Source organism: Neophocaena asiaeorientalis, unplaced genomic scaffold (genome assembly GCF_003031525.2).
Source record: "Neophocaena asiaeorientalis asiaeorientalis breed wild unplaced genomic scaffold, Neophocaena_asiaeorientalis_V1.1 scaffold264, whole genome shotgun sequence".
Classification (NCBI taxonomy): domain Eukaryota; kingdom Metazoa; phylum Chordata; class Mammalia; order Artiodactyla; family Phocoenidae; genus Neophocaena; species Neophocaena asiaeorientalis.
The window spans coordinates 3,637,987-3,660,235 of NW_020185332.1; the positions used below are offsets into that span (position 1 = coordinate 3,637,987).

The 22,249-nt window shown below is 42.6% G+C and overlaps 1 protein-coding gene across 1 annotated transcript in view; it reads right to left on the reverse strand.

Annotated features, from left to right (window-relative positions):
* The window catches only part of RAB8B (RAB8B, member RAS oncogene family), a 67,380-nt gene extending 45,137 nt beyond the window's left edge, over positions 1–22,243 (reverse strand). The window contains exon 1 of the mRNA XM_024735188.1: positions 22,119–22,243. Within this exon, the coding sequence (XP_024590956.1) occupies positions 22,119–22,242 (124 nt within the window). The 5' untranslated portion in view covers position 22,243. The remainder of the gene's footprint in view (positions 1–22,118) is intronic.
* Positions 22,244–22,249: the final 6 nt, after the last annotated feature.

Here is a 22,249-nt window from a genome sequence, read left to right on the forward strand (position 1 = left end):
CAGGGAGGGTGGGAGGGAGGGAGACACAAGAGGGAAGAGATATGGGGACATATGTATATGTATAATGGACTCATTTTGTTATAAAGCAGAAACTAACACACCATTGTAAAGCAATTATACTCGAATAAAGATGTTTACGAAAAAAAAAAAGATCAAGTGTGAGAGTTCCAGTGTCTTTCTCTCTATTCATAACCGATCGTGAGGCAATTCACTAGATCTGGCTTAGTGAATGGGGCAACACGCGGGGAAGTCCAAAGCCTCTTTCCCCGCCACATATAAAAATTCTATAGTAATTTCCCTGACCCGCACCCCCGCTCCTTCCCACAGTAAAGCTCAGAGGTGACTTTCCTTTCCCCTATCTGTTTATAAGAATCACTGTGTACTTTTCAACACTCTCCTTTGTAAGGGTTCTCTATTTTTTCCTTGAGTCAAAAGTGATGGCAAATTATCACTACAGTATCTTGGCTCTTCTGATCCCCAATCAGCATTTCCCCTCCTCTGGTTGACAGTGACATTTTCTACTACAAAAAAATTTCCAAGCAAAAATTGGGTTAGACTAGAATAAATATGAGTCACAGCTGAACATGAACTGAAACAGCAAATGTGCTGGTGAAATCCCTCCCTTAGAAACTACCCTTAAGAGCTTCCCTGGTGGCGCAGTGGTTGAGAGTCCGCCTGCCGATGCAGGGGACACGGGTTCGTGCCCGGGTCTGGGAAGATCCCACATGCCGCAGAGCAGATGGGCCCATGAGCCATGGCCGCTGAGCCTGCGCGTCCGGAGCCTGTGCTCCGCAACGGGAGAGGCCACAACAGTGAGAGGCCCGCGTACAGCAAAAAACCAAAAACAAACAAAAAAAAACCTATCCTTAAAAATGATAAACATGGTGACCTATGCCACAACCTGGATCTCAACTTTTTGTTGCTGTTTGCTTTTTGCTGTGAACTAGTTCAGCATGCTCTGCTTGTCCTGCACCAAGGATGCTTCCGCGACAACTTAGAAGGCAGGACCACAATGCACTGTCCTAGGAAGACAGGGCTCCGAATGATGTGGAACAATCAACTAGGGGCATTTCACCTTCAGATCTGGTACGTATGAGATGCACTGGTCAGTCGATATGTGGTGAGACTATGGAAAATGTAGGCGCCTGGCAAAAAATCCACCAAAGCCATAATTGGATTTAAGTGGAAGTTAATTTTGAACTCTACCAGACTCACTTTAACTTTTAACAAGATATATTTAAAGGAAGTATTTTCTAAATACAATAACAAGAAGCTTTATAAGGAAATTTTCAAACTATGACTCCCTCTAAAGTCTTACACATTCTTTCCTGTTCAAAAGGTCATCACTGTTAAGGTATGACGGGGTTACGTAAGCCTGTCAATGAGAGATACAGTGAGTGAATGCAGCCTGGAGCAGAGCACAGTTATAATAGCCCAGTGAGTGAGACAGTACTCTCCCAAGCTCCCAACACGTAAAGGGGCAAGAATTCACTCAATTTGGCTGTAGTTTCAGGAACATCTGTAAAACATTTCCCCTTAATCCCAGTAATTTCTATACTTGTGATCTACCAGTAATATTCTATTCATTTGTTCCCCTGTCAGAAAAGTTAGGCCAAAAAAGCCAAAAGAGATTTAAATGTAAAACACTTAAGTCAATGAGAGCAGAGTTGATCATTCACTTTTATCTGGGCTTTTGCAGATAAGACACACATCTGAAACAAAGCACAGAATGCTCCCCAAACCCTACTCCTGCTTTTATCTTTTGATGTTGCAAGAACTCAGATGGGTCACCATGCAGTAGTAACTTTCGGCAAAAAAAAAAAAAAAATTCCTTGGGAGGAGTTAAGTCCTAGCTCTTCAAAGCTAATTAGAACCACACCACATAGCACTGTTTAGCACGCTGCTAGAACAGGCCTGTCGGATGATGTTAAGCTTTCATCCTCTTCAAGAGACAATTCAATTTCTCATCTTCTATTTACACACCAGTCACTCAGAACACAAATCCAGCCTCCAGTTTAGAAAAAGAAGGCCAAGAACTACCCATAGCTGCAGCCACCACCATTACCATCACTATTCACCACGCTCTCCGGCCCTTTTTCAGTAGAAAAGACAAGACAGAAGAGGCAGTGGTTTCCTCTTCCTTCTCCTTTCAGGGTCTTCCATGTTAGAAACCCTGCCATTTTCCCCAACTCCAAAATAATCTCAGTGCTTCTGTGGAAAAAGTTGAAAAATGGCTCCAGCACAGGAGGTCAAGGTAGAAGGTGCTTTGCACAGAAGGTTGTCTCGGGTGTGTATATTAGGAGGCCCAGCTGCGGTGCTACCTATCTATCTCCCAGCCAGGCTTACTTTCCACAATCCAAATTCAGTAACAAAAGATTTGGTGGGAGAGTGTAGACGTAGACAAAGTGGGAAGAAAAACCAAGTTCATTACAAAAAAAAATTTTTTATAGAAGAATAAAAGTGACAGGCCTGTATAGAGTTCAAAGATGGCTTTCGCACAGACACAGAGAAAAAGCCTCATTGTCTAGATCAGGCCAATTGCTGACAGCTATAGAGAAAGCCAGAGGTAAAGAAATTGTAGCCTATCACCCGGGAGAAAGAAGATTTTCAGGGCCTCCTCTGTCAAAATGAAATCAAAATCAACGTTCCAAAAGTTCCACAGAAAAAGGCCAAATGAAATGTGTAATTTCTCAACTCAACCACAGCAGACCTTCACTCCACACTGAGATATCTAGAGTTGCAGCCTAAGATTATTTTATCTTTAAAAGATAAACGGACAATCATTCTTAACGTGTTTTAGTAAGTGACTGTAATTTGGAATCATCAAGAAAAAAATTCTGAACTAGTACCTTTAGGGGACCCCTATCCCCAAAGATGAGAGCTTTACTTAATCACTTCATCAGTATCATCCTGAAATTTCAATTTGATGACAATTTTTCCAAGCACCAAATATGTGCCACGTACAATGTCTGGCAATGCAGAGAACACCAAGATAAAACAAGCTTCTGCCCCAAACAAAGTTATCATGGGAGTGGGGAGTTGGGAAAGTGGAGAAGGAAGCCGGCTCTACTTCTAACACAGGAAGAACACGGGAAGTGCCACGCAAAAGTCCAAAGTACTACAGGGCATAAAGTACCACTGAGGAAAGAGAAAGCATCTTCTAGTGCAGGGAGGGGGCAGAGAGAAGGCTCTGACATGGCAGCATAAAGAAAGTTAACACCTGAGGAGCATCAGGAAGGAAAGGTAGGATGTCACAGGCAGAACGAGGTGTGCTCGTGGAACCATCCATTCTGGTAGAGCAGTGATTCTTAGACTCTTTAATTTTGTGAATTAGTAAAATCTTCAGGGAAAAAAAAAAAGGGTAGTTGTAGGGAGAATGAAAGAAGTTAAAAGACGGAACATACTAAGCTAGGAACTGTGTATTCCATAAAATTTGCTTGGGGAAAAAACTGGACTGGAAAGACTTTTCTCCCTCAGAGAAACAAAACAGCAAGAATTCTATTGCATTTTTTATTTTGCAAATGATAATAAAATAAATAATGGCTATATATTAGCCTCGTCATTTTATAAGTAAAGGAGTATTTTCATTCCAAAAATGTAGGAAGCACATCATCTCAGAAACTTAAAAATGGCATTCCTTCTCATGCAAGGGCAGCTAGTAACCTTACACTGGTCAGGTGAAAACTTGGTCACTGCCCACCAGGTATCTCTGTTTAGTAGGCGTCTGTGGGTTAGAGTCTAGGACTCCTGTATGGAGCTGAAGGAGATACAGGTGAAGCCACATGGTAGGGATTTGGAATGGCAAACTGAGGAAGATATATTCAATTCAGCAAAGTGAAGAGTAAGACTTTTTTGGGGAGGGGTTAGGGATTAACATAATGTATAATCAGGGCTATGCTCCACAATTAATTTGATTAAAATGTGTGGGATGGAACGGAGGGGGTAGGGAGGTGCTGCTGCCCAAGTGAGACTGGAAGTGCTCAGGCCACCTAGGAGAATGTTGCAAAGTCCAGGTGAGAGGCGTTGAGGGCCTAAAGCAGGGTGCTGGAAGAATGGAAAGGACTTAGCAACAGATTACATATATTGAATAGGATTTGAGGAAAAGGACAGAGTCAAAGAGATTTCCAGATTTTGAACCTAGATACATGAAAAAAAAAATGACAGTAGTGTCAACAGATACATGAAAATTCATGAAAGGGTACTAGATCTAGGGGACTAGATAAGAGGAGGAAATGAATTCATGCTGGGGTGGGACATACAGGGCAGGAGTTTGGGAAACGGTGGGGACATGAGACAAGATGCTGGAGAGTCAGACATGGAAGGCTTGGAAGGGGGCAAGCTTACCTCCTTCATCACTTGGGCATGTCTGAACCCTCACTACATGCCAGGCACTGTACTAGGTGCTACAGATATGCTGTAGACCAGCAGACCTGGGACCTGCACTCATGGACCTCCAATCTGGCAGGAAAGACAAACGTTCATGCAGTAATCACACAGGCAGTTGTGATTACAACTTGCATTAGAATGTCTAATTTCCAAAAGAGGAAAAAGGAAAAAAAAATAGAGAACAGATACTTGGAAAATGACTTCAATTAAAAAGCAAAATGAGACTGCCACTGGAACCAGAAGGCAGTTAGTAGGAAACAAATTGAGCAGACAATTCCTGGAAGCTGGTGGAGGAAGAGTTTCAGGGAACAAGTGACAAACGGTGCCAAGTGCTGCTGAGAGGCCAAGGGGGATGAGGAATGAGCAAAGGCCACTGGCCTGTTCACTGAGGACAGGACAACCTGAGCGCAGTGTGGAAGCAGGCGGGGCAGGATTTCAAGGCGTTAATGAGTGAGGAGATGGTAGAAAAGTGCAAGTGACAAGACTTCTCTTTCAAGAAGTTAAACGACAAAAGGAAAGGCGATGGGGAGAAAGGTGACCTGAGGAAGGGGTGAGTTTAAGCAATCTCCTTATCAAAATGGGGGTGATTTCAACAGGATTGAAGGCAGAGCAGAAAGGGCCAGCAGAGAAAGAGTAAGAGGAGAGAGAAGATGTAAGAGAGGAGGAGAACGACTGCCAGGGCCCGGCCCCAGGAGTAGGAGGGTATTACATCAAGAACATCAACCAGCAGGTCAGCACCGGCTCCTTGGAGAGAAGGGGAAAGGAAACAAGGGGAAGATGAAAATACGCAGAAATTATAATGGCAAGAAAGGATGTTGAGGAAGCTCTTGTTATGGGGTCATGGGGTCTTTGCTGGAAAATAGAGGAAAGGGGGAGACATTTGCTGTGATTTGAGTGAGACATGAACAGCTGGGAAGTGCCAGTGGCCACCAACTGTTCATTCACACTGCAAACATTTACGGAGGGCCTTCCAGGCACCAAAAACTGTGCATTTACACATGGGCACAAGTGAAGTCAGCAGGCATTTCTTACTATAGGCAAATACTCTGGGTAAAAGAGAAACAGGTTGATTTTATCACCCTCACATCTAGAAAAAGACCATAAGCAGTAACAGGTGATAATTACACATCCTTTGAAGCTTCGGTATGTGCTAATGGATGAGATCTCACTATTACAGGAGCCCAAATCCATTCCTCAGAAGGAAATATACGGTGTTAGTTCATTTATTCCACAGATACTGCATGCCTGAACATCAGACAAATGAGCTCTGAAGAGGCAAGCCATGGTTCCCGTCCTCCAGAAGGTCACCATCAGATGGGATGTCCTGACAGCTTCCGCTCATTCCAACATTTTCGCACATTTGAGTGCTCAGAACGTTAACTGAACCAACCCTCACAATCTTTATGCTTCATTAGGAGCTAAGTAAGACTGGCTACCTGAACATTTTTAACAAATACTTTCCTGGATGCAACATGATTTTAGGGAATGGACTGGACCAGAAAGTTCCATGGCATGGTTTTTCAGTGCCATTAAACCCCAAGACGAACTCTCTTCACCGCAGCTTTTAAAATTATAAATTAAACGTGTCACTTCCCTGCACATAACGCTACATATGTACTTTCAACTACAGTCACAATAAAAGCTATCCTCCTTACCCCTTCCCCTTCACGACTTGTTCCCTGTCACCTCCTGTACCATCCGTGTGTGTGTGTGTGCGTGCATGTGTGTGTGTAATTTTTTTAATAATGTTTAAAAACATTTTTAAGCTAGTAAAGAGCATCTCACTTCACCTTCCTGGTCCAAGCAAGCACCGTACAAAACCAAACCCAGTTATGGCTTTATTCCTACCATGTACATTTAAGCATTCAGTATGTACTAAATATCACAGGGGGGAAAAGGGTTAAAAGGGGGGAAGATCATGCTTTACACTCACACTGACACATTTATTTCCCTAATTCTCTTGATGAGACAGTTTAATAATTAAAAAAAATAATAGCATGTATCAATATTGCAAAAATATGATTAATGACTTTTTTGAGATGAAAGTATCATCAACCTGATTATTAGGTAAAGAAAAGCCTATTAACTAACTTTCAAGTAGGGTAATTTATTCCATTAAAATCAGCTACGATGTTTCAAGATTTAATGTATTGTTCAAATTCATGGATGCAAACAAACTCATTAAAATTCAGGTGACCTCACTCAGAAACTCACTGCACTTAAAATTCAGGGCCCTAACAGAGGACATTGAGCTGGAATATTTAAATTGAAACATTTGTCCTTTCTAGACAGGGCATTCAACACTGATTTTGTTTTTGTTTTTGTTTTCACCAGAAGGAGGAATTCAAGATGCCTGAGAGTTTGCAGCAGCTAAAAGGTTCTGAAGAACTTGCTGCTTATATCATACTGACATCCTGCACCCAAGGTCAAGGGCTGTGTTGGACACCTCCTTACACCAGCTGAGGCCAAGGACAATCACCTTCACCTTGGAAATTAGTTTAAAGAAATACTTCTCACTCTAGCTTAGTAAAACGCATGTAGTCCTAAACTTTAAGGACTAATTTTCCAGAAAACTAAAGCGCACCCCATTAAGCAACCAAAATGTCCCCGTTCATATTTGTTATGGAACTTGTTCTAGCAGGTGTTTCTTATTACCTGGAGAAAAACCAAACCCTCACCCCCTACTGACCCTGACTGTGTGCGAGGCCCTATGCTAAATGCTTCCCTACAGTACTTCATTAAACTGCCTCATGCCAATTCTCTGCAGAAGAGGGGACAGGGACCAAGGAGGTTTAAAGGAGGTGATGACGTCACCCAGCTGGTAAGGAGTAGCGCCACAGTGCACCTTGCACCACATCACCTCCTTAAAGATAGCTCATCATTTTTTCGTTTCTTTTTTAATATTTCTGAGTCACTGTTGGGGCAGAAAGGCATAGTGGTTAAAAACATAGACTCTGGAACCAGACTGCCTGGATTCCAATTGGGTCTGGTTCAACCACTTACCAGCTGTGTGACACTAAGATGTTATTCAACCACTCTGTGCATCAATTACCTCATTTGGAAAAAGTGGAAATAATAACAGAATGTACCTGAGAGGTTGTTGTGAGAATTAAATGGGTCAATCCATGAAAAATGTTAATTCATGTAAAATGCCTAGAACTGTACCTGATATATAGTAAACACTAGGTAAATGTAAAAGCTCTTATCATTAAAAGCAAGTGTTAGAACAATGAAGCCCCACAGATCACAAAGGTTCTCTTAGCGAACCCACCCTCAGGGAACCAAGACTAAGTTCACCCACACACAGTCACACACAGACACACCTTTTTGTGTATCTCCCCTGTGCCAAAGACATTATGCACACAACAATGCATTTCATTATGCTCAAAATAAAACATAACAAAATTCCTGCAAGAGAGTCAGTACCCTTCCTTTGTCAATAAGGAAAATGGTTAAATAATTCGCCCAAGGCTCTCAAGTAGGAAGCAGCAGAATGAGGATTGGAATTTGAGAGTTTCTGTCTCAAAAGCCCAAGTTCTTTTATCTACACAATGTTATCTTCAGTTCTTACGTCTACTTTTCCCATTGTGTTGGTGAGTCCACTGCTATCAATTAGGATCGGAGTTTTGGAAGGGACTTTTGAGTGTATCTAGCACAACATTCCCTGTTTGCTTATGAAGAAAAATGGAAGCCTGGGAGGCTCACTACTGGCTTGCCCGAAGTCACCTAATGAATGCCACCGCCACGGTGCCACGCTGCCGCTTTTTCCTCTTGGATGCCGGTGGCCTGCCTCTAGGAGGCCCCCAGCCCTGCTCCAACGACCACTGTATAAATCAAGAATGCAAAGGCTAAGTTTGGACCCAGGGGCTCCCCAGTGAGGCAACTTCATTAGCAAATGGACTTTGTTATATCCAGTTTCGCTGCTTGGACCTTTCCGCTTTCTGGCTCACAGCAGCGTTCTGGAGACTCAGGGTTAGCAAACAAATCAGGTGTCAGTCTGGTCTACAATGTCACTGTGAATCGGAGGAAAACTGCTGAACGAGGCTTTACAAACAAAACCCAGAGTAGAGACAATTTCACCCTGGAAGAAAGGAAAGGACAGGCTAACAAGAAGTTTTATTTGTCAAAGGAAGGAAGCTCACAATTAAAGCAGCTGTTCCTAGCACACTACAGTCTATCTGAGGCCAACAGCATACGTACAAGCATAACAAGCCATCGGCCCCATGTGGAGAAGCAATGCTGAGATTTCTGATATAATTAGTTCCCTTTCCACAAAAGAGCTGGATTCACAATTAAACTGTCTCTTCCTGCCCCCATTCTGCTGTGTATATATTTGATTGCTTCCTAAGGGACTGGGTTAGAGACCAGGAGACAACCTGAAACCACAGTTCACTGACGTCCCAGGCCAACAGGCAACACGATGCATGTTTGTATTAGCTGTTACTGGGCCTTGTCCAGGGAGAGGCTGATTTCACCCTTCTACTCAACACACTTCTCAAGGGTTTGCTGGTCAGTTTACACCGTTCTTACAGACCACTGGAAGTGACCGCTAAGGCAGGCTAAGTGCCAGGGCACTGAGTCCCACGGAAAACTTCAGGGCCCATTCTGAGAGGAGCAGGTTGCTGTGGACAGACTACAGTCCAGAACTGAAGTTCAAGACTCAAGTCTTGGCTCCTGCACCTACCTGCTTGATTGACCAAGAGTCTATGCCCCTCTCAGAACCTTAGCTTCCTTGCCTAGAAGAGGAAGACAATCTCTGTCCATGGACGTGATTACTGAGGAGTTTAAACAGAGACGTAAGTGAAAGTACTCTGTAAACAGTAAAGGTCCAAGAGAAGCGAAGGGGCGGCCGAGGAAGTCTGCTTATCTCCTAACTGGTTTCTGTGTGCAAAACCCCCAGGGACTCCCCACTGCTCTCAGGATATAAGTCCAGACTCCTGAACAGGTGTAAAGTCCCTTCTCAATCTGCCCTCTAATGACCCTTCAACTTGACCTCTTGCCACATGGCCGTCACTTGAGGAGTTCCTACAGGGGCTGTGACTCCCACACCTGCAGGGGACAGCCCCCCCTCCTGACACTCCACATTCTACCCAACTAACCCATCCTGGGGGCCTGATTTTAACTTCCACGTCATTCCCTCCTAGACGCCCTCCTCTACCTCTCCTCTATGCTTTCCTAACATCTTCCATTAATCCCTTTGAAGCCCTTTTCATCATTGTGTTCAAACTGCCTGGATACTAGCTACTCTTTTCTCCTCTATTTCGTGGACTAAAAAACACTGTTCACTGAATGAGTGAATTTAGTGAAAATGACTTAGTGGCTGACACTAGTAGCCTACTAACAAATCACTACAGTTCCCAACCCCAGCCTCTCCTTTTTACTGATAAGAAAAGAAAGGCCAAAAAAAAAAAAAAGAGGAAAGAAAACAAAGGCCATGAGAAGCTAAAAGACTTGCCCAAAAGCAAATGGCTAATCACCCTAGTCTCCTAGTTCAATCTCTGACTTTTCTCCCACAAAATACTTACTATGTCCAGGTTTTATGCTATACCATCAATGTCTTTCCATAACAAGAGAATTGAAGGTAGAGGAGTTATAAGAGAAAAGAGACTTGAAATCAGAAAACTACTGCTCAAGGCCAGGCTCTGTGTGACCGTGAACAACCTCCATGCCTCTGGGTCTCAGGCCCCCCAACTGTCAAACAGAAATTTAACATCAGCATACCTAAGAAGCAAAAGGCTTCCTATTATTTTAGTTTATTTTTCACCTACTTCGCCATGTTTCATGTGACAAAAATGAGGTAATCTGAAAATACTTTATACATCTCAAAGAAATATTTTTACAGCTTTCAAGTACAGTTATCCCTTGGTACCTGTGGGAGACTGGTGCTAGGACACCCCCACCCCAAAGAGTATGCATACCAAAATCTGCAGATGCTCAAGTCCCTTATGTAAAATGGCACAGTATTTGGCATATAACCTATGCATATCCTCCCATATACTTTAAATCATCTCTGTATTACTTACAATACCTAATACAATGTAAATGCTATGTAAATAGATGCTGGCGTGTGGCAAATGCAAGTTTTGCTTTTAAGAACTTCCTGGAGTTTTTTTTCCTGAGTATTTTCAATCCAAGTTTGGTTCAATCCTCAGATGTAGAATCTGTGGATGTGGAACCCACAGATACAAAGGGCTGACTATAGTTATTTTTCTGGTGACATTTAGCTTTATTGTTTAAACCAAGACATTTCTAAGGACAGGACTCAAAAACATTAAGCAGTCTCTTTGGTACTATAAAAAGTTTAATCAAATTACAAGATCAACATAGGCTCAGCTTGAATTAACTAATGCTACTTCTTCTTCCTTCTGTTTTCATGTCATCAAAACCCTAGTGTCTACCTGCAAAAAGAAACCTCCCCACAATCATTAACTGAAAAAGGACAAACCCTTTTTTTTCTTTACAGACACTACTTGATTTCATAGACTCACAGAATGCTGCAGCCAGAAGAGACTGAAGACCATCGAAGCCGGAACTTGCCTTTCACGATGAGAAAACAGGCCTGGTCTAATGCCCTTAGGAAGGACTTGTGCCATCACTGATTGGAAACGTGCAACAATTGTTTTTCAGAGTACTATATACTTTATTTTGCAATAACAAGGAGACGACCTGACCAAAAAAATGTGGTAAATCATATAATGAGATTCCAACAGAAAATAAAATACAATGGTGTTTATCGAAGTTGAAGGCTGAAGGGCCAAGACAGAGACACACCTCTGATGATATTTATATATACATGTTTTAAAATTTAACTCTTATGGAATTTTGTGGATGTGAAAGAAAGTATTTTGCTTGTTTTGTTAATTTTTCATGCTTCTACAAGACTGGAAATTTTCAAAACAATAGTAAGTAGACAAAATAGGAAATGCACTCACTCAAATTATTTTGTTCATGGACAACAACCTAATCTGTTCATTGCTGGTTATGACTGAGACATGGTTATGACGATTTTTTATTATTTAGTTTTAAACAATGTAAGAAAGCAATGCAGTCAAAAGTCACCATATCTTAGGCAGAAGTTTCTAACTCCTCACCCAACAGTTTACTCCAACTGTTAACAAAAGCAAAAGAGACTGAACAAGTAGTCAAAGAAACTGATACAGGAGGAGGGTGGAATGCTGTTTTCATTCTTCTCTTCCCAATCCAATCCCCTCTCCCCAAACCCTGATAGGCGTGAGGTGTTAATGGAGAGTGAAATGAGAAAGTGGTCTGAATCATTCCAAAAATGAAACAGTTAGCTCTCAATAAAGAATTGTTTTCCATGCCATCTCAAGATTTTTATTCAGAGACCTTAAGAAAAGAAAAAAAAATTCCTTGTTGAAAAACATAAACAGCTATCCCATCCAAATTCATAAGCAACAAATTACAGTAGGGTTAGTCACTGACATCTCACAATGCAAACTATTTTTTTCGTAATGGATTTCATGTACGAGATTTGCATGAGATTAAACTATTTTGCGATACCTATTCCAGCTAAACAAATATTGCATACGGTCATAAGAAATGAACTCTTATAATTCAACTTTTAAGTAGACCACCCTATATTTCAGGTCAAAAGTTGATCATACATTTTAGAGACTGCCCTTCTACTTTATACATCAGGAAAATATCTATGAATTATTAAACGAATTACTGCCAAGTTCTTCCCTCAAATATGCAAAATTACGACATGATGTGGGGAAGTCACACCAGTCCCAACGTTGCCAGCAGGAAGCCGTGAAACATGACATACTGCTTGACGACTTTGTGGTTGGTTTTTATCATGATGAGGTGGGATTCCATACCTAACCGAGCTTCTGCTAAGTGCTCTGAAATCTGCAATGCCTCACGGGACTGCAAGCAGCACTGTCATCCAGCCTGTCTTAGTGACAGCAAACCTAATCTGATGAACATGAGGACACGCAGAGCTTTCGCACTTTCTCCTGGGAGCCAAGAATTAAAATTCTGGGCTGAGGAAGATGAGAGCTCGTTGGAAAATGTCCAAAGTTTCAGCAACAGGTAAATACCAAAGTGCCTAATTAAACTGATGCTGAATGCTACAGGCAAGACAGCAAGAAAATACTTTGTCACAGTGCTGCAAGAACTGGTTCCAAGTTGTTTCCATCACTTTATGTGGCTTCCCTAAGGAAGTCCTAAGTAACTAAGTAACTTTTTTAAAAAAAGCAGTGCAGACATTTCTTCCTCTAAGGACAATCAGGCACCTACTTCCTTTAAGGTTCTTAATAATTCAACGCAAAATAAGGAAAATCCCAAAAGTCAAAACTGAACACAGGAAAAGGACACATCTCCAGACACAATGTATCCAATAGGGACTTCCCTGGTGGCTCAGTGGTTAAGAATACACCTGCCAGTGCAGGGGACACTGGTCCGGGAAGATCCCACATGCTGCAGAGCAACTAAGCCCGTGCGCCACAACTACTGAGCCTGTGCTCTACAGCCCACACTCTAGAGCCCACGAGCCACAACTACTGAGCCCAGATTTTTATTCAGAGACCTTAAGAAAAGAAAAAAAAATTCCTTGTTGAAAAACATAAACAGCTATCCCATCCAAATTCATAAGCAACAAATTACAGTAGGGTTAGTCACTGACATCTCACAATGCAAACTATTTTTTTCGTAATGGATTTCATGTACGAGATTTGCATGAGATTAAACTATTTTGCGATACCTATTCCAGCTAAACAAATATTGCATACGGTCATAAGAAATGAACTCTTATAATTCAACTTTTAAGTAGACCACCCTATATTTCAGGTCAAAAGTTGATCATACATTTTAGAGACTGCCCTTCTACTTTATACATCAGGAAAATATCTATGAATTATTAAACGAATTACTGCCAAGTTCTTCCCTCAAATATGCAAAATTACGACATGATGTGGGGAAGTCACACCAGTCCCAACGTTGCCAGCAGGAAGCCGTGAAACATGACATACTGCTTGACGACTTTGTGGTTGGTTTTTATCATGATGAGGTGGGATTCCATACCTAACCGAGCTTCTGCTAAGTGCTCTGAAATCTGCAATGCCTCATGGGACTGCAAGCAGCACTGTCATCCAGCCTGTCTTAGTGACAGCAAACCTAATCTGATGAACATGAGGACACGCAGAGCTTTCGCACTTTCTCCTGGGAGCCAAGAATTAAAATTCTGGGCTGAGGAAGATGAGAGCTCGTTGGAAAATGTCCAAAGTTTCAGCAACAGGTAAATACCAAAGTGCCTAATTAAACTGATGCTGAATGCTACAGGCAAGACAGCAAGAAAATACTTTGTCACAGTGCTGCAAGAACTGGTTCCAAGTTGTTTCCATCACTTTATGTGGCTTCCCTAAGGAAGTCCTAAGTAACTAAGTAACTTTTTTAAAAAAAGCAGTGCAGACATTTCTTCCTCTAAGGACAATCAGGCACCTACTTCCTTTAAGGTTCTTAATAATTCAACGCAAAATAAGGAAAATCCCAAAAGTCAAAACTGAACACAGGAAAAGGACACATCTCCAGACACAATGTATCCAATAGGGACTTCCCTGGTGGCTCAGTGGTTAAGAATACACCTGCCAGTGCAGGGGACACTGGTCCGGGAAGATCCCACATGCTGCAGAGCAACTAAGCCCGTGCGCCACAACTACTGAGCCTGTGCTCTACAGCCCACACTCTAGAGCCCACGAGCCACAACTACTGAGCCCGTGTGCCACAACTACTGAAGCCCGCATGCCTAGAGCTGGTGCTCCGCAACAAGAGAAGCCACCACAATAAGAAGCCCATGCACCACAACAAAGACCCAATGCAGCCAAAAATAAATAAATTTATTTTAAAAAAACATATATATATGTAATAGTCATTGACAGATAATGTTTTAATACTGAAATTTAACCATGACACACTGGACAGCAGATACTACATATTCACTTTAGAAAACAGGCAGCAGGGACTTCCCTGGTGGTCCAGTGGTAAAGAATCTGCCTTCCAACGCAGGGGACATGGGTTCGATCCCTGGTCAGGGAACTAAGATTCCACATGTTGCAGGGCAACTAAGCCCGTGAACCACAACTAAAGAGAAGCCAGAGCGCTGCAACAAAAGATCCTGCATGCCTCGTGAAAGATCCCGCATGCCTCAACAAAGATCCCGTGTGCCGCGACTAAGACTGACACAGCCAAAAAAAATAAAGAAAAGAAAGAAAAGAAAAAGAAAATAGATAGCAAATATGTAGGATGTTGCCATCCACTCTCTCCGTCCATTGCCCATGGCCCACATCAGGAATCTTTCACAGCTCTCGGTCTTGCTGAGCTCAGACAGGACCTCAGAACTCTATACAACACAGCATGCTGGGAGGCAGCTACCAACCCATCAGCATCGGCATTCATGCTGAAGCCCATTTCGTCCCAGCTTTGCATAGTCCTCAACCCACTATACCAAAATACTGAAACAGATCTTCAGAGAAAGCCACTACATGATAGCTTCAAGACTACCCAAAAACCTTCATTTAAGCCATAAAAACGTATTTTTCCATATTATGTAATTTCTAAAGGATAATAAGAGCAGAAAACATAACTGCAAACATTAGTTTTACTCTAGACACTATGCTGTTTCACTGAGATACACAAGCGGTTCTATATAATAAATGTTTATATTCATCTTTTTAAAAATAGAATTTGGCTTTATTCAACCCAAACGCCCAGCCCAATTCCAAACCACTCACTACCCTGTCACTCAAACAGTGCTGGGCAGAACACAGACACAAACATAGCTCCATCTGCTAATTAAAACCGGGCATGAAACTGTTAATAGGCATCTGTTGCATTGTTTGAAGCTAATGGGCAAAGACAAAGCTGAAATGGCTCTTCTAAAGCAAACCCAGTGATTTCACTCATTTTCTATTTGGTATTTATGTTAGTGGGGGGTTGGAAGCAGGGTGTTAAACAGCTTATTATGGAGACCGAAAGACAAGTGAAATATCTTTCAGACTCTAAAATATCCCTTTAAAACTGATTATAGAAAGACAGCATTTTACAGTGGGGGAAATACCATTCTTGTATTAAGAATTCAAATTAAGCACTTTTAATCTTGCCTCAGACATCGTCTAGTTATCTAGAATATTATGAAAGATAACAACTAAAATTTAAGCAATGCTTTATAGCTCATATAGTGCTTTCATAATTCATTCATCCAATTGATTAGTCATTTAATAGAGGCCTTGGAGACTTAAAAGGTGAATAAGATTTGATTCCTGCCCTAGGGAACTCACATCAACGCTGAAAAGTTGGTATAGTATTAGTATACTCTAGTACAGATAAAGGAACTAAGGCCCTAGAAGGACAACTGACTCACTAAAGGCCAGAGATGCAGGAACGGCAGATGTCAGGACATGAACCCTGATCTGACCCCAGGCCTATTGCTCTTAATTGACCATGCAATCTCCCTAACACCAAACATGAACCAAACCGCTACATGGGCTACTTAAATTTCAGAAGATCCATATTATGTTATGTTCCACGATATTACTCACCAGCTAATGCTTACTTCCCCATTCCCCACTCCCACCCTCTTCTCATCCTGCTATGAAAACTCTTTCCTGCCGAATTTTCCCACGTAGTCATTCTAACACACACCAGAGTGCTGGTCTCCAGAATGGTCCTGTGTGCTGGCAGGCAGATCTGACCTAGAGCCAGCCATGTCCTCAGGCCATGTCGGCAGCTCCCTGGTCTCCCACTTCTGGTTCCACGGTTCCTTCCAGGTTCAGTTATCAGATTCCACTAAAATATCAACTGCTAAATTTTTCCTTGTCTTCAAAGACCAGACATTTTCCTCTAAGACAATATCCAAACCTATCTCTCTCCAGCTTTTCTTAGAGGATCCAAACAATCTTGGTGCTGTTGCCAAGAGAACCTCCTCCCTGGTTTGCTGCCATGCAGAACAGCTGGTGAAGCTCTTTGTTAAAGTACGCTTATTCTTAAGACACATCTAGGTCTGTCTCCAAGACTCAGTTTCCCACTCCCATCCTTGATTTGTTGAATGGCTTTTTGCATTCGCTAGACCACTAACTGAGGAGATGAGTTTAACCCTTTATGATCAAGTATTAAAATCCTGAAACAGTGTTCTTTTCAAAGCTATCACCTAGATGGGAAGTCTGTCGACAGCTTTGAAAGAAAGGGCCATGGGGCTCTCTCCCTTTCTCCTCTTAGCAGAAGTCCAGGTTCCCAAGCAGACTTTCTGCGGACCCCTCTGTCACCCACCGCCGGTCAGGGCAGTTCTTCATTCTGCATTGGGAGTCTGGAAGAAGACTCTCCCTTCCCTTCCTTTGCCAAGATGCTGAGAATTGGAAAAGCAAAAGCAGATGTGTGGCCCAAAACTGCTCCAAAGAAAGATGAAAACAGCTTAGGTCCTCCTGCCACTGTGGACAGCGATGGGGAGAGTGATAACGCAGACAGTGTTCCTGTGCCCAGTTTCCAGAATTCCTTCAGCCAAGCTATTGAAGCAGCATTCACGAAACTGGACATGCCAGCTACTTCAGATCCCCTCTCTGAAGAGAAAGGAGGAAGAAAAGAAAAAACAGAAACAGAAGCTCCTGTCCAGCACCTCAGTCGTCCGGACCAAGTGACACTACTGGCCTGGCTACCTTCTCCATCCGGTTTCCTTTTTTCTGTGCTTTTGTTATGCTGCTGTAATTTTTAAGTATTTGAGTTTGAACAGATTAGCTCTGGGGGGAGGGGTTTCCACAATGTGAGGGGGAACCAAGAAAATAAAATACTGACACTCACAAGAGGAAAAAAAAAAAAGAAGACAGTGACATTCAAATAAGGCTTTATGTACAAAATGTTCAATTTGAAGTTGCCTGTCCCTTACATATTTTTGTTTGAGAGATTGAAACCATGGAAAACAACTATGAAAATTAAAATCTACTTGCACTACATATCTGGATTATACTCAGCCAAATGTTGATATCATCTTGGATAAAAATGTAAATACGACAAAGTTTGTTTTTCAGTCAATCAGTCTTGATAAAAACTTTGAATTGCTACCAACCAAAAACAGTTTTTAATTTTAAGCTGGGGTCAGCAAACTCTTTCTGTAAAGGAACAGTTAGTAAATATTTTTAAGCTTTGTGGGACATATATGGTGTCTGTTGCATATTCTTTGTTTTGTGTTACTTTTTTTTTTTTTTGCGATACGCGGGCCTCTCACTGTTGTGGCCTCTCCCGTTGCGGAGCACAGGCTCCGGACGCGCAGGCTCAGCGGCCATGGCTCACGGGCCCAGCCGCTCCACGGCATGTGGGATCTTCCCGGACCGGGGCACGAACCCGTGTCCCCTGCATCGGCAGGCGGACTCTCAACCACTGCACCACCAGGGAAGCCACTGTGTTACTTTTTAATAACCCTTTAAAAATGTAAAAAACATTCTTCCCTTGTGGACTGCACAAAAACAGGCTGCAGGCCGCAGGCCACATTTGGCCTGTGGGCCATAGTTTGCCAACCTCTAAACGAAAGTAAGTGAATCCAAGAAAAAAATGTTAAGGAATAAAAATGTTAGGGAATAAAATGTTAGGCACTAGGCTGCAACAATTATCAGCACACATTAATATGACGTCATTAGTTATTTTGCACATGGAAGGAATTTTAATGGCAGGATACTTTGATCTCTTAACGTGAAACTACAGACATAGAAAGGGCAAAGGACAGTTATAACATGCCGAGTTAGCCCATATAAGCTCCTATAGGACTCTGAGTTGTATTAGCATTTACTGTTTCCCTAAAGTGATACAGCTACTCCAAATGGGAACACCTTAACTTTCCTCACATAAAAGCAAACGTGCAAAATCGAATTCCTCCCTGGAAAAGATGGTGACTTGAATTTATGGTGGTGATCATACTGATCAGAAATAGCAGCAGCTCAGTCGTGAAAAGTGATCCAGACTTGAATCTGGGGTTTCACTAGAGGCTCTTCTACAATCAGCTGTGTGATCTTGACAGTATCAACCTAAGCTCAGTTTTCTTACTTATAAAACTGGGCCATGGGCATAAGGTAGATAATTTCTAAGACTCTGCTGTCAAACTATGACTATACTAAATAATAAAACCACTCAGGAAATACCCTAACAGGAAGCAGGGGGCAGGGCAGGGGAGAGACAGTTAAGGTAGGAAGCTTAGACTGTCCTGTTAGAGGACAGGGCTGGGTTTTCTCTTTCTGTTCTCCCAGCACCTTGTTCGGTACAGGCCATTCCAAGACATCGATATGATCCTCGCATCAATATTAAAATGTACCCACATCCCATAGGAAATATAATTCAGAGCTACTGTATTACCGTTTCCTAGTTGTCTTAATGCTACATTTTACATACATTTAATTAATCGATATTAATGATCATGTAAGGGGCTTGGGGAGTCAATCAATTTTTTTTTTTTCATTTCTTGAGTTTTTCGTTTGAACTGAAATGGTAGTTGGTTGTTGGTCCTAGACATTGGGCCTACAACTTCAAATGGGTAAAACATCCCTACTCAAAAGTTAAATATTATCTGACTGATATACGAAAAGAGTCCCAACAAGTCAGTTGAAAAAACTGTACCCTCTACCACCCCCAAGAGCAGAAAGGAAATGAGGGGAGCTGGGACATCAGAGAAGATACCAGAACCTTAGATACATGAACGAAGAAAGCATCTGTGCGACAACTGTTTCTGTAATCAAAATGACTAATTGTCTCCTCCTTTCATGAATGCAGAACCCCTATCAAAACAGTGTTTAGAGGTGGCAGATGTCCTTTTTTAAAACTACTTAAATTTTAACAAAGCAAAATTAAGACTGTAAATGTATCTCCATGGGAAGAAACAGGCATCCATACATATCTCCCAACACACACACACACACACACACACACACACACACACACACACAAACCCCATGTATTAAGAAATGCCCATTAAGGAATGGACAATTCCTGGGACGTAGACCTTATCAAGTTTTGTCAGCAATGATGTGGCAGTCAGAAAAGCCCTGGAAACTTCCACATTGAGGTGCCTCAAGAAATAATTATGACTGGGAGGAGATGGACCACCAACTCTCCCCTCAGCAACCTCAGATCACCTGGAAACAGGGGTGATGGCTGGAGGGGGGTAGATATTGCTGCCAGAGATGTGGACGCTCCAAGCCTATGTTTGTGATCGGTGTGTGTGGAACTTTTCACTAGAATGATGTTAACATTCACCTTATTTTCCTAGCTTAACTTCAACTCCAAAGCATTAGGTTGTACGTATGTACAGTTTTTGTGCTGTTTGAAGGCAGTGGGCCACCACTTCCTGTCAGAGCTCGGGGGCTAAATGGGATTTCCCCTCCTCCATGTCAACTGAAGACAAAGCTCAGAGCCTCTCTTTACCACATCCACCCCACGGAAAATACAAAGGACAACATGACACGTGAGATTCACCCCATTTAACGTCTACCCCCAGTTCTAAGCTCTTTCAGGACACTTGTTTTCCTGCCTTAATAGCTGCAACCCTCCACAAAACGAAATTTCAATCATTAAAAAAAAAAAATTTTTAAATCCACGGAAGAAAGATTGTACTCCTTCAGAATGAAAGGTAACTTTTCAAAGCTACTATTGTAAAAGGAAGCAGGCACCCTCACAGAAAAGGTGGGGCAAAAATTAAGACCAGAAAAGAGGAAACTAATAAAACTATTACAAACAAGCAAAAGTCATTTAAGGAGCTTAATGGAAACAGCATCAGTGAGATTCAGTCACTTTCGATGCAGGGGAATACTTCTGGGAGGGTCACTCATAGAACGGACAAAAGGCAACCCACTCGACTTGTTAGAACCCGTCCTTTACCATCTGGACTGCAGTGTGCATTCAACAATGAAAAAGGGTTATGGGGTTTTGAAATGAGTACCAGCATCAAAAATTAACGCCTTTTGGTTGCCGCAACAGCTCCCATCAAATCTCTTAGGAATATACTTGAGACATGACATTTAAAATCTGCTTCCTCCGAAGAGAAAAAGTCCCACTCAAGAATGACTGCCAAGAACTTGCAACTCAAACTTCCCTAAGACCAGACTTCATAACAGCCAGGAGGTTTCAGACCACTCAATCCATATGAAAGACGCCAGAACAAACAAACCATAGCCTTTCCTAGTGCTTGACTGAAGAGTGCTCTACACCCCAATATTCTTCTTTTATAAATGATAAATTATCCTTAAAACATAACTCATTACCATAGCACTAGCCCCCTAATAATCCCAGCAATTCATGGCGAAATATGCTGTAAGAACCATTTGAAAGATGCTTAAGTGAGCCGCTATAAGAAGCCATGACATTATCCAGACAACCAAGAGCTAAGATTCTTAAGGGCCTTAATTAACAGCAGTTATTTAACAAGGGAAATGATGTTAAGATCACTTGTACAGGCAGCTTAAAACCAGCTCTGATTTGCTCTTCTTCAGGTTTACGTTTAGAGATCTTGTTACCTGACCAGAGTCTTCCAAAAGTAGGAAGGACAGCTCCCAGCCAAGACCAGAAAAATCAGAATCAACTGAAAGTAACTGAGGGGTATATTGCATGTTGTGATTCGTTTAGCAAGTGATAATTAAATCCAAAGGAAAATATACAGGGAGGCAGGCAGAATGTAAGATCAATTCCCCAGCTGAGGATTATTAGACCTTCAAGGCTAAGAACTTTAAAAATTGAGAAGTGCTGTGGCACAGGAGATAGTAAAGGGATGAACCACATTTTCCTGACCACACCATTCCCAAAGTCACCCATCCTCTTAACACCCCTTAACACTCACAGAACAATTTAATGCTCCATACACAGTATCTCATTATTAGTCACTTTTTTGCTCTTTCTCCTGCACTTGATCCAAAGGGAGTAAAGAGAGAGAAAATGGTAACCAGTGCTCCCAGTTACTGGAGAAAGTCCTACTTTCCATTTCCTCTCCCTTTCCCATCTTCTCTCTTCTCTGCTCAACCTCTCTACTGTATATTCTGCTTCCCTTTTTCCTTTCTATTTCACAGCCAGCTCTCCTTTACTTTCTCCGCCAAGTATCCTCATTCCATCCTCTGGCTCCCTGAACTCATCTTCTACCTGCAATTTTCTTCTGCCCCCTCCCATGATATCTATGACCAGACTTCTTGTAGCCAGTGCCCCTCATCCCTTACCTCCTGATCACTCATTCCTCCGAACTCCTTCCGGATTCCCGGGTTCTCACCTCTCTTGTCCCTTGTGTCCTCTGTCCTTTACTTCACGGACCTCCCATTCCCATTCCCCCAACCCTTCATTTCCCCCTTCACATTTCCTTCCTCTTTCCTGTCTTTTAATCCATTTCACACCCACTATTCGCTTCTCTCTTTCCATGAGATTTCCTGTGTCCCCCCGACTCTGTCCCTCTAAGACCCCTCCCTGTCACACCCCCAACCCTCTCATTTCTCTCAACACCCCTAGTCCTTGTTCTCCTGGTTCCTCCTCCCCTTCCTTTGCCCCCAAGTTCCTCCTTTCACCCGCCCGCCCCCCCAGCCTCACGTCCCCACCGGCCCCCCCTCCCTCATGCCTTCACCCTCTCCCACTGCCCTCGCAGCCCTGCTGTCCCCGGGGTCCCTTCCCTGGGGCTCCCAAGCCCTCCCACCGCTCTCTCCCGGCCCCCTCGCACCCGCTCCCCATTTCTCACTCCCCGTCCCCGGCCGCGGCCCCTCCCTCACCGATGGTGGAGATGAAGGTGGTGTTGAAGGCGTCCTCGGAAAAGCGGAATAGGAGGCAGGTCTTGCCCACCCCCGAGTCGCCGATCAGCAGCAGCTTGAACAGATAATCATACGTCTTCGCCATCTTCTCG